This window comes from Zootoca vivipara, chromosome 4 (assembly GCF_963506605.1).
Source record: "Zootoca vivipara chromosome 4, rZooViv1.1, whole genome shotgun sequence".
In the NCBI taxonomy this organism is placed as follows: Eukaryota; Metazoa; Chordata; class Lepidosauria; order Squamata; family Lacertidae; genus Zootoca; species Zootoca vivipara.
Window position 1 is genome coordinate 39,752,505 of NC_083279.1, and position 12,455 is coordinate 39,764,959.

The 12,455-nt window shown below is 43.8% G+C and overlaps 1 protein-coding gene across 4 annotated transcripts in view; it reads left to right on the forward strand.

The window, feature by feature from the left end:
• PHEX (phosphate regulating endopeptidase X-linked) overlaps positions 1-11,980 on the forward strand; it is a 97,185-nt gene extending 85,205 nt beyond the window's left edge. For all 4 annotated transcript variants that reach the window (XM_035116147.2, XM_035116149.2, XM_035116148.2 and 1 more), the window contains 7 exons: positions 532-586; positions 3,698-3,765; positions 4,624-4,754; positions 4,954-5,019; positions 5,133-5,237; positions 6,405-6,481; positions 11,020-11,980. In XM_035116147.2, the coding sequence (XP_034972038.1) occupies positions 532-586; positions 3,698-3,765; positions 4,624-4,754; positions 4,954-5,019; positions 5,133-5,237; positions 6,405-6,481; positions 11,020-11,122 (605 nt within the window). In that variant the 3' untranslated portion in view covers positions 11,123-11,980. The remainder of the gene's footprint in view (positions 1-531; positions 587-3,697; positions 3,766-4,623; positions 4,755-4,953; positions 5,020-5,132; positions 5,238-6,404; positions 6,482-11,019) is intronic.
• Positions 11,981-12,455: the final 475 nt, after the last annotated feature.

Consider the following 12,455-nt stretch of genomic DNA (forward strand, 5'->3'; position numbering starts at 1 on the left):
TGACTTGGATTTATGGACTACTTAAAATCAGGCTGCATTTTAAACTTAAATTTTAAATTTTAATACTGTATTTTAATCTGTCTTTAAATCAATTTCTTTTTATGTTTTATTGGTGTGAGCCGCCCTGAGCCCGGTTTTGACTGGGGAGGGTGGGGTATGAATAAAAATTTATTATTATTATTATTATTATTTTATTCTCTGTGTTACTAAAAAACCTACTCACTTAAGCATTAGCTTTGCTGTTTTTTAAAAAACCTGTTATCTATTCTACACAAAAAGGGGGGGGACAAAAAAAAAATTTAGCTAATGCTTTTATTAAATGTGTTTTAAAAGTTGCCTGCCTGGCCTCGTCATCTGGTCCATTCATAATACAGTGTTCCTGATTCATATATGGTCATGTTAACCATTTGATTAACTCCACTGATCTTAAGATTGGGAAGTAACTGAAAAGACTTAGAAGAGCCCTCGCTTCAGAATTCAGCTGGCCTGAATTTACTGCATCTCTCTCTCTCTTTTTTTTTTAAATCATAGGATTCCCAGCAGGAGAGCTCCAGAAGCCATTCTTTTGGGGGAAAGAATATCCCAGGTAAAAGCAAAGTCTTAAAACTAAAATGCTGTATGTATAGGTATGAAAAATAAAATAAAAGGAATCTAAAGGGAAATGAACTGGCAAATAATTTGCTAAATGAAGTCGGTATAGTAAAAATACTTGAGAAAGTTGGAAAATCAGGAGATACCGACCGGTATGTGTAGTTTTTGTTGTGCTGCAGGGGTCAGAACCTATGGCTGCCTGACAATTATGTTCCCTCACCAGCCACATGAAAGTAGTGAGCAAGGCCAGAGGCAAAAGTGTGAGGAGCAAGGGAATTGACTCTTACTTTTGTACAGTAAGCTATATTCCAGCCATGCAAATGTCAGGGGTTTCTATGCACATAAAGGCTACACTCACACCATTTTTTTTAAAAGCACCATGATACCACTTTAAACAGTCATGGCTTCCCCCAAAGAGTTCTGGGAGCTGTGGTTTGTTAAGGGTGCTGAGAGTTGTTAGGAGACTCCTATTCTCCTCCCAGATGCTACAGTTCCCAGGGTGGTTTTACAATCAGTCCCTCTGAGAATTATTCTGGAATCATAGATTTGCAGAGTTGGAAGGGACCATCTAGCCCAACCGCCTGCAACGGAGGAATCTTTTGCCCAATGTGGGGCTCAAACTCATGCTCTACCAACTGAGCTATCCCCGGATGGAGACTGTTTTTGCTACATAGTCCACACACAGTCAAGATCTCTTGATTCTTTTTTTTTTTTTTTGCCACTGAAAAGCCCTTCATGAGAAACCCACTTCATTCCGAAAAGAAAAGCTCATTGCAGATTCATTGTGCGTTACACAGCAGTGTGTCCATTTGAAAACAGATGTAGGTGGTCCCAGTAATGGAAGATTCACCCACACATGCCCAGTGATTTTTTTTATTAAAGGTTTTCCTGGTTTACAAAGATATATGCAATGTCTCTCATAACATTGTTTACAAATCAGTTTCATTTGTTGAGACGTTGGGGAGAAGTGGGGGGAAGCGGTAGGTGGGGGAGGGTGGGTTGGGGATGGGGTCGGGTGACGATGTTTCTATTTTGCTTAATATATGTGGGGATTTTTTTGTCAGCGCCGCTTGTGCAGGTTCTCTGCTGTTCACTTGTGTTCCTTTGGTGGTGAGAGATGTTGGGGTACATCAGTGATGATGTTGGTGGGTGTATACTTAGATGGCAATTATCACTTGCAAATACGTATCAAGTAACCACACCCACTCTTGTGGACAGCAGGATCGAGAATCAATCTGGATTGAGAACATCATTTTGAGGACAAGCATTAGCGATTCTAGATTGAGGAAAAACTCCATTGTTCTGCTACTAATGGGTTTGTGTGTACACTGCCCAAGTACAGGATCCATGTGAAACCCACAAGCAGGACATGAGCACAACAGCATTTCTTACACAGATCATGCAGTGGGTATTGTGCCGTTGTTCCAATATTTCTAAGTCACAAAGAAAGAGGCTGAGATCTGGGTTGGTTTTATATTCTAGGCACACACCGCTAGATACTATCAAAACTTGAACAGCCTAACTCTTAAGATTGTATTCCATATCTTATGCCACACGTGTCTACAATGCAATATAAAATAGTAAACTTGTCACAGAATGTATAATTTTAACCTCAGGCCTATAATGGAATTTTGCACTGATAGAAAAACAAACAAACAGATGTATTAGTAGGAAACATTTTATTACATGCCAACTATGTTTCATGGAGGGCATAACCAAAAAAAACGGCAGGGTAAAAATGATACCAGACTTCAGGTTTTAGACATTACTCAGAAGGCATGTTTTGGATTGTTAAATGATTTTGAAATCTCAGCTGCCTCTTCTAAAACAATGTCTGTATATTTGGGTGGGGGACTTGTGGTTTTCTAGGTGGTGTTGGACTACAACTCTGATTTTCCTGGACCATTGGCCATGCTGGCTGAGTATGCTGAGAGTTGAGTGCAACATCTAGAGGGCCACAGCTTCCCTACTCTCATGTATATTATTAACTGACTTAATTATTATGTTGCCTCAGCTAACTAAGAAATACTTCAAGTTTCTGTAGAGCAGCTGAATTAAAAAGTCAGTTGAATGAATTTTGTTTTATAAATGCCAATCTGGATTAAAATACTGTTTCTATTGTTCTCTTCCAAAGATAGACATAGGACCAAAAAATCCTGCTTTCTTTCTTAGCTTCTTTTTCCTTCCTGTATTCTATTTAAACGTCTTCAGTTGCCTACAAAATGACTTCATTCTTTTCACATCTCTCTAGGCTCTTTTATCTGTCTGTGCTCCCCCCACCCCGCTTCTTTCATCGCTCCTTTGGTACATTCACCCTTAATAACCCCCCCTAATTATATCTGTCGTTCCCGGACTTCATCCATTCTACCCTGCTGCTACCTGCCATTGCAATTCTTTATCTCATGGCATCCATCTGGCTTCTACCGTTGGTGTATTTAAACACTGATAGAAACTCATCTCTTAGTACTGGCATTTCACTGATCTTGAACACCTCCCTTTCTACTCCTCTCTTCTTCCCCTTTGTGTATCTAGACTAAGTTGTAAACCAGAGGGCAAGGCCTCTATTGGTTTTTTTTTAGTGTTACATACAGAGCACTAGCTGTGGTCGGTACCCTAGAAATAAGCAAGTATAACAAAAGTGCTCATTAAGCACAACCAACATATTTTTATCGGTTGGCTTGACTATATATACCTAATTTATAAATGATTATCTGGCTGAAATGTGTCCTTGAACTGTGAAAATGCTCTCACTTTGCCTGCATGGAGGAATGTTTGGCTTTCTGTGTATAGAACCTATCTGACTTTTGCGTAGCAGGAATGTAGCCTACTGTAGCAAGGTAAGATTTGCACCCATTGCTCTGCTCACTTCTGCCTCTGGCACGCAGCCCCCCTGAAAGGTTCTCCATGAAGGAACGTGCTCCTTGGCCTTTAAAAATGTTCATCACCCCTGCATTAAACAGCATTTATTTTTTCTCTTCCCCTCAGTCTTTTGGACAAGATGCCTTCGTTTTTAAATTATTGATGCCCAAATAACTGCATTCTGTTGCACAGTCTTATGAAATTTATGTGTGTACATATCGAAGGAAAGCTCTCCTTTCTTCTGCAGGTCTTTAAGCTACGGTGCCATTGGAGTAATTGTTGGGCATGAGTTTACTCATGGATTTGATAATAACGGTGAGTACTCAAACAGATGGCTTATCTATTGACTAGAAAAGATAACTACGGACAGATCCAATGACATACATTTAAAGCACATCCAATGTACAGGACGTATCCCAGAGGATCCTGGGTACTGTATATTGTTAAAGAGGCTGGCGTTGGTAACTCTGTAATGGAGGGAAACTGTAGTCCCCAGGGTTCTTTGGGAGAAGTTATGTGTTTCAAATGTATCGTGTGGATTTGTATGGTGGTGCAAGGAGACCTTGCCAAGCTGTCACTGCCATCAGTTGTCAAGCCCCTTCAAAGGGTAACTTTGTCAGGGAAGGCTGAGGGCAATCTCCCCTTGTCTTGTTTCTTTTTAATTTTTTTTGGAGAAAGCTTGAAAACTTCTGAAGTTTTTTTTTTTGTAGATTCCCTGAAGAAGCCTAAGGAGGGGGAAAACAAAATGCTTTATAATGCAAATTGGGAAGAATATGTCCGATGCTTTTTTGTCTGTGACAGTACTCAGTGATACAGAGTACCTCTTCATGGCAGCCATTTTATGCTTGTACCAATGACACTTTTATCAAGAGTCCCAGCACCTCATTTATTTTATTTTTTGCCAAAGAAGCACTGAGTACCCCAAATTTCTTCCTTAGATGGAGTCTTTTAAGTGAATGTAACTCATAATGATGTTATACTCTCCCCTAGGGGGAAATGTCCACAAGAGCAAGAAATGGGTAGTTTTACCAATCTCTAGAAGAGTAGATTCATATAAACAAACGTGTGCGGAGTGGTTTAAGAAATGTGTCTGCTTTTATTTGCTCAATCCTCATGTTCACGTTAATTGTAAAAAAAATAATAATTTTCCTTTCTGAAAAACAAAAAATGCAGGCCGAAAATATGACAAAAATGGAAATTTGGATCCCTGGTGGTCTTTGGACTCTGAAGAGCAATTTAAAGAGAAAACAAAATGTATGGTCAATCAGTACAACAGCTATTATTGGAAGAAAGCGGGCTTGAATGTAAGTGCAAGAGCAGTGATGGATGAAAATATGTTCTATCTTTTACAATATCATGGAAACCAGTTGGCTGTGGGGACAAAGCTATGGAGAAAATTATTATTATTTTATTATTTTATACACCTCTTAATTGCCAAAGTGACTTCTAATCAATTTACAAAAATAAACCATTTGGATTCTTGATATTCTTTCCTTCTACCAGGTCAAAGGAAAGAGGACTTTGGCAGAAAACATTGCAGATAATGGAGGTTTGCGAGAGGCTTTCAGGGTAGGCAGCTCTTTTTGCTTCTAAGCGCTCTCTCTCTCCACCCCCCCACATTGAGTAACAAGGGTTGATGAAATTTGCACCTAGTTAAATGTGTTCATTGTGCTTCTCATCAGGCCTATAGGAAGTGGATCAAAGAAAAGCGACAAGGAGAGGAAGAGGCCTTATTACCAGGCATTGACTTCACCCACAATCAGCTCTTCTTTCTAAGTTATGCTCACGTGAGTAGTACAAGATGCCCTTTCAGAATGGATGTGTGTATTTAGCTGCTTGCTTAGTGGTGAATAGACAATTCTGGTGAATAGACAATTCTGCTTGATTACAAAAAGAACTTTGTTAATTCACAGCTTTTCTTGGAGTGTAGATCTGGGGGGAGCTAGCTGCTATCTCTTTTCCTTCTCTTTCCTACAAACCATACCTACTCAGAGATCGGCTGCCTTTGCACTTCATAGTAAACCGTAATTGATGGGCCTAGCATGGCTCTTGCTTGGTTCCTCCTGTGAGAGTAACAGAACCCTGGATTAGTGTTAAGCCAAAATGGAGGATCATGGTTTGTTTTGGTCCAAACAAACATGACCTGGAGCCATGACAGCTTGTTCATGGCTTCCTGATTGTGGTGGAACCAATTTGATGCTCCTGTCTGTGCACAGTCCTGACCTGGCCACTGCCTCGCCTCTCCCTGCTCCCAGTTAAGTGGCAGTGATGTTGCTTCCAGCAGGCTCAGGAACTTCAACTCTCTTGTATGGGCATGTATAAGTGTGTACAAGGTTGCGCTTGAATATTTTAGCTGACACTGTTCTGTTCATAGCTGTCTGGTCCTACAATACCAGTTGTAAACAGATTGATTTGAATGCTTTTTAATTTTTAGTGTCTAGATTGCCTCTTGCCTTGTTCTCTATGTTGATTGGATTATCTTTACATCGTATTGATGGCATGTGAATAGTTTTATTCATATTTTTGTACCAGTAATGTGTGTTTTCCTGGGGGGAAATGGAATGGGGAAATTCCTTAACTGTGCATGGGAAAATTTTCAGTTAGCATTTGAAAATTTCCTGGTGGCCCTATAGAGTGATCTAATTTAGTATGTTTATTTTACTTGTATTTAGTAAAAAGCTTTTTAAATAGCCAAGGTTGCCAAGGTGGTATTTACAGTTGGCATCCATGCATTGCAATTTATGAACTTACGGAACAGAAAAATCATCCATGTAAAAATAAAGTGCTGGGGGAAAAAATGTTTTGAGCCCACAACTGTTTATGGATGTGACTCTGGAATCTTTTGGTGAAGGCTGATTGAGTAATATTTAAAATAAAAGAAATAAATGAACTATATTTAGGATTGTAGGCAGAGATAAATTCACCAGCATGTTGTTGTTGTTTTTAAATCTTAGGTGAGATGCAATGCCTTTAGACCAGAAGGTGCCAGAGAGCAAATCTACACTGGAGCCCACAGCCCTCCTCAGTTCAGGTATTTTAAAGTGTGTCTCTCTACCCCACAATATGGGGTATTTAATAGAGTACATAACAACATCATGGGTTGGATCCTATGTTGGTCCTCCATTCACAAGGGAGGGTGCAATTCCTTTCAACTTTGCAGCACCCCCCCCTTTTGCACCCAGTTTCCAACCCTTATCAGGGAGGGCAAACAATGGGCCACAGAGCAAAGTGGGAGGGAGAAACAACCTGATCCATAAATGTGAACTCCGTTCTGTTGATAGAAAGAAATTTAAGTATTTCTTTTCCGCGACCAAGCTGTTTGACGTTGAATTTATGAGCATATGATCTGGTTTTGTACCCTTACCCTTTCCAAATGTAGTATTATACATCCAACAGGTGTTCCACAGTAAAGTTTATTTTTTATTATCAAATCATTCAACACCCAAATATACACTTGGCTCAATTTGGAGCCCTGCAAAGACATATGTCCTGGGTACAGAGGGGTCTCCGTAGGACATGAAATATTTTCTCCTGTCCTCATGGGTATATGCGTAGGTGCACAGGTTTCTCATTGGGCCATCGCAGAGAAAGGGAGGAGGAATACTCGCTGGTCGGTATCCTGCTAAGTGGTTCAGCTTGTGCAATGGAACTTTTCTCCTCCCCACATGCCCACCCTTCCTAAATCTGCTCCGGGAGGTTGGGAGGAAACCCATAACATATTTAGTGGTTGCACAGTAAGGGGAAGATCTTCCTATGTTCTTAAATTTCTAAAATGCCCATTTACAGTGGTGCCTCGCTAGACGAATGCCCTGCTAGACGAAAATTTCGCTTAACGAAAGGATTTTCTGATCGGAGGTTGCCTCGCTGTACGACAATGTTTTCTATGGCCACCGCTTCGTCTTGCGAAGCGTGGCCATAAAAACCTCCGATCAGAAAATCAGGGCATTCATCTAGCGAAAGGGGAACCAGCTATAGCAAGGGAAGAAGGCTTCCTTTCCCTGCTGCAGCTGGTTCCCCTTTGTGTTCCGCTGGTCTCTGCCCTGGCAGAGACCAGCGGAACACAAAGAGGAACTAGTAGGGGAGGAACTAGGTGTCCCCCGCTTGCCTTCGCCGAGAAAGCCAGGCGCTTTCTCGGGGAAGGCAAGCCCCCTACGATCCCCCGCTGTGTGTCGGGGCAGGATGGGGGGGGGAAACGCAGGATCTTTCCTGTCTTTCCCCCCCATCCCGCCTGTCACACAGCGGGTATCGTAGAGGGCTTGACATCCCGCCTGTGTGACAGGCGGGATGGGGGGGAAAGACAGGAAAGTTCCTGCGTTTCCCCCCATCCTGCCCCGACACACAGCGGGGGATCGTAGGGGGCTTCTCAAGCCCCCTACAATTCCCCGCTGTGTCGGGCTTCCCCGGGTGCTTCAGCTGGGGGGGGGGAGGCAGGGAGATGGCAACAGCCCGGGAAGCTGCGGGCTGTTGCCGTCTCCCTGCCTGCTTCCCCGAGCCGTAGCGCATCGGGGGACAGAGCCAAAGATCGGCGGGCACTGTTTGCTGAGGTTGACAAGCCCCACAAGCAGCACCCGCCGATCTTTGTATGACAGGCGGTGGGGAAGGCAGGCAGGCAAGAGAGCAAGCGCCTGCCTGCCTGCCTGCCTTCCCTGCCGCCAGTCCCCTGGAACCCATAGGAACGCATTAAGTTTCAATGCATCCTATGGGAAACTGGTACTCGCTAGACGAAAATTTCGTTTCACAAATTGACCCGTGGAACGAATTAATTTTGTCTAGCGAGGCACCACTGTACCACAATTTGAGGATAAAAGAGAAACATCAGAATAGTTAAAATGGGGGTATACTTACCTTTTAAGATTAGAAAATATATAGAATAATCATAGAATTGGAAGGAACCATGAGGGCCATCTAATCTAACCCCCTGCAATGCAGGTATAGTTTCCCAATGGGGGGTTCAAACCCATGAGTCATATGCTCTACTGACTGAGCTATAATTTGGCAATAAGAGTTTGGCACTGAACCAACACAATTCAGTTATGGTACAATATTTGAAAGGTACCATACCAAACATGTGAAAATATATACCCTATTTTTCGCTCCATAGGGCGCACCTCATTTTTAGTGGAGGAAAACCAGAAAAAACCCTTTTTTCTGGTTTTCCTCCTCTAAAAGGCTGGGAGGGGGGAATTGGAGGGGGAGCGAAGGAGGCAGTGGAGGGACCAGTCCGGTTTCCGCTGCCTCCCCCGCCCCCTTCCGACACCGGCTTTCTCGCTGAATGTGGGGGGAGGCGGAGGAGATGCTGCTGGTTGCTCCCTGCCAACCCCATTTGCAAAAACAAGCCTGCTTTCACGAATGGGGTTGGCGGGGAAGAATGAGCAGCATCCCTCCACTGCCCCCCACTCCTTGCTGAACATGGCGGAGGCACGAGGTAGCGGAGGAGATGCTTCACGGAGCAGGGAAGGAGGGGCGGGCAGCGGGCGGCTGCCGCCCACCCCTCCTTCTCTGCTCCCTGTCAAACTTTTATTTCCCCCCCCCCGGCTGCTCTTCCTCTCCCACCCCATGCACCGCCCCCGCTTCTGATGCTTGAAAGAGCAGGGTATGCAGCCAGGGTTGAGAGAAGCACAGCGAACCAAAGTGCCTCTCTCATCCCCAGCTCTGATCTCTTATGAGCGTCAGAGGTGGGCAGGATCAGAGGTGGGGGGTGGACGGAGGAGCAGCTGAAAGGAGCCCTCCATCCGCCCCCCGCTTCTGCTGCCGCCTGCGCAAGCCGCCCGAGATCCCATTTCCTGCTGCGCGCGGCTCTGGCTTGGAGAGCCGTGCGCAGCGGGAAACCGGTTCTGGGGCCGCCTCCTTGACAGCGGGTGGAGAGGAGGATTGGTGCATTTTAAATTGTTTAAAATTGGGAGTTCCTGCTGCACTTTACAAGTTTATATTGGAACAGTTCTTTGCAAGATCGTTTGCATTTCTACTTAAAAGTTAAAAGTTGCATTACTTTTCAGCTGTCAGGTATGTGTGTGAGAGTGTACACACATTACCGTATTCTTCGCTTCATAAGACACACTTTTCCCCTCCTAAACAGGAAGGGGAAATGTGTGTGCGTCTTATGGAGCGAAGGCTACCCACTGCTCAAGCAAAGCAGGAGCCCTGCGCAGTGGGTAAGCGGCTCTCCACCCGCCTGCTTGACAGCAAGCCAGGAGGGCTTCTCCCGGCTCGCTGTCAAGGGGGCGGACCCAGAGCCACTCCTTTTGGGGCTCTGAAGAGCCGGCGGCAGCATCAGCATGCTCCTTCCAGGATGCTGATGCTGCCACCGGCTCTCCCAAGAGTGGGGAGCAGCCGCGGTTGCCCCTGCCAGAGCCAGCTCGTCCCTCTCCCCCGCTGTTGACAGCAGGCACAGGACCCATCCTGGGGTTCGGAGAGGCACTTCTCGCTGAACGCGGGGGAGGAGATGCTGCTGGCTCCTCCCCACCGCCTCCGTTCGCAAAAAAACAAGGCTGCTTTTGCGAACAGAGGTGACTGGGAGGAGCCAGCAGGCTGGCTTTAAAGCCAGCGGCAAAGGGGCGAAGGAGGAACGTTCCCCCACGCCCCATTGCCGCTGGCGGAGGGGGAACGTGCAGCCCAAAAGCTGCTTTCTCCTCCTCTGTAGCTGCCACCACCAGGTTTGAGGCGGAGTAATTTTTTTCTTGTTTTTCTGCTTTTAAAAAAAATAGGCGCGTCCTATGGTCCAGTGCATCTTATGGACCGAAAAAATACGGTATGCACTGTTTGTAAAAATTCTACAAAGAGAAAACAAAATAAAATTGGCAAAAATAAATATTTGAAAAACAGATGAAAACACTCACCAACATTCTACATACAGTGGTGCCTCGACTTACGAATTTAATCCGTTCTGAAGGCACCTTCGTAGGTCGAAAAATTCTTAAGTCGAAAAGCGCCATTGGAAACGCGATTTCCCATAGGAATACATTAGAAACGGAAACATTCGCAAGTCGAAGCAACCCCATCTAAAAATTTGTAAGTCGAAAAACTCCTACCTAAAACTGTTGCGGTTTCCGTTCGGATGTTGAGAAATTCGTAAGCGTGCGGCCATTAGCCCCATTCATAAGCCGAAAAATTCGGTTGTCGAGTCGTTTGTAAGTCGAGGTACCACTGTATCTGGGTAAGCTAGTCTAAATAAAAATGTTTTTAGCAGGCACCAAAAAGAGTACAGTGAAGAAACTAAAATATCAATTTATTAGCCACACAGAATGGGCATTATGGGGGACCTGTAACAGTGCCAGTTCAGCAGATTGAAGTGGTTGAGTGGGCTATGGCACTCTCACCTTGTATATGTTATATACATGTGTCTTTTAAAAGAGGCCCCGTGGAACATGTGTACTCTGTATCCATGGGGCCCCTTTTAAAGGACTGACCCTGTACATATAATATATAATATATAGATCAACACAGGTGGATCCCATTCAAGCTATGATAGAACACAGTGTCCAAACTGGATACCTCATGAATTGGAAGAAACAACATCTCCAAAAGTCTGGAGAGGAGTCCACTTATCTTTCTTTTCTCCCTCGCCTGCAGAGTTATTGGTGCTATGAGTAATTTTGAGGAGTTCCAGAAAGCTTTCAACTGCCCAGAAACAACAACAATGAATCGAGGTGGAGACTCCTGTCGGGTTTGGTAGCAATCTCTCCAGTGTCCTATGCTGAAGAAGTCACTTGCTGGAATCAGTTCCAAACTGTTAATGAGCTACCGCGGCTTCAGAACAGCCTTGGCCAACCAAGGGACCAGATTTGTTGTTTCGTGACCTGCCCAGCTCTACTACTTAATTGCTTGTTCAGGATATAGAAACTATTCAAAATATAGAGTATAAAAAGGGCAGATCTTTTCAGAGAAATGTATGCAGATGGATTGTTTATGGGTTATTTTCATAAATACATTCCCCTCTGTGATTTAAGCAGGTTTATCTCTATGTATCTTTATTCTGAAGCTTGTCCCACTATATTCATTGGGTTTTACTCACATGCAAGTGTAGTCATATTGCAGGCTTAAGTTAACAAGGTTTAAATGGCACACTTGCGCTTTACAGAATAGTGGACAAACTTGGTGTGGTAGCCATGATGCTGTTTTAAGTGGAGGGAAAACATCCAAAACGTATCTTTTCTAATGTTTTTTTTCCCCCTTGATCAAAAATAGCTTTGAGATTTTGAAGTAAAGGAAGAGAAGATTAAAATGTGGCTGCTTTATCCTTTCCTACTCTGCTGTTTTTCCTGTTCAAAATTCCACTAACCCTCTGAGCTGTTTCTTCCCTGGTGGTAAAAAAAAAAGAAAAGATTATCCATGTGATAATCTGGTCTGGACTTCAGGTACGGCCTTCCTGTGTTCCATCCTTTCTTGAATGCATATTGTATGCTATCACTATTTCCACATTCCTCTAGGCAGAAGAATGTGGAGTAGTGCTGTGTAAGGTTACATAAATCTTAATTCTAAGTCTGAGGCAAAAACGGTTACTAAGACCAAAATGGAAAGAGGAATTATTTCTTGTTCGCTTCACTAATTTCACTTCCTACCCCTCCCACCCTATAACTTTCAGCCATCCCCCTCTGCTCAAACGTTGGCTGATAATGCCTTACTGCATATAGGAACTAGGACCAGAGCAAAGGCAGATTTCTCTCTTCAGCAGGGAACCACTGCTATAAAAGCAGAAAGCAAATATCTGACTCCACATTCTGATCTTTCCTGTAACCATGCTGATTCTGCCCATTGGTTGTAGATCCTGGATGTTAAACTCATTAAAAGAACTGTGAAATGTATAGTTCAGATTAAGGAAAAGCCCCACCCCACCCCGGATACCAGCATCTCTTTAGGGGTTTGGTTGTACCTGCAGTGGTTTAGGCACATATAAAACCTTCAGTACATATATATAGTCAGGGCTGAATGTAGAAACTCATGTTTCCACTGAAATCAATGGGATTAAGTCAGGAATAACTTATCCCATTGATTTCAAATACAGTAGG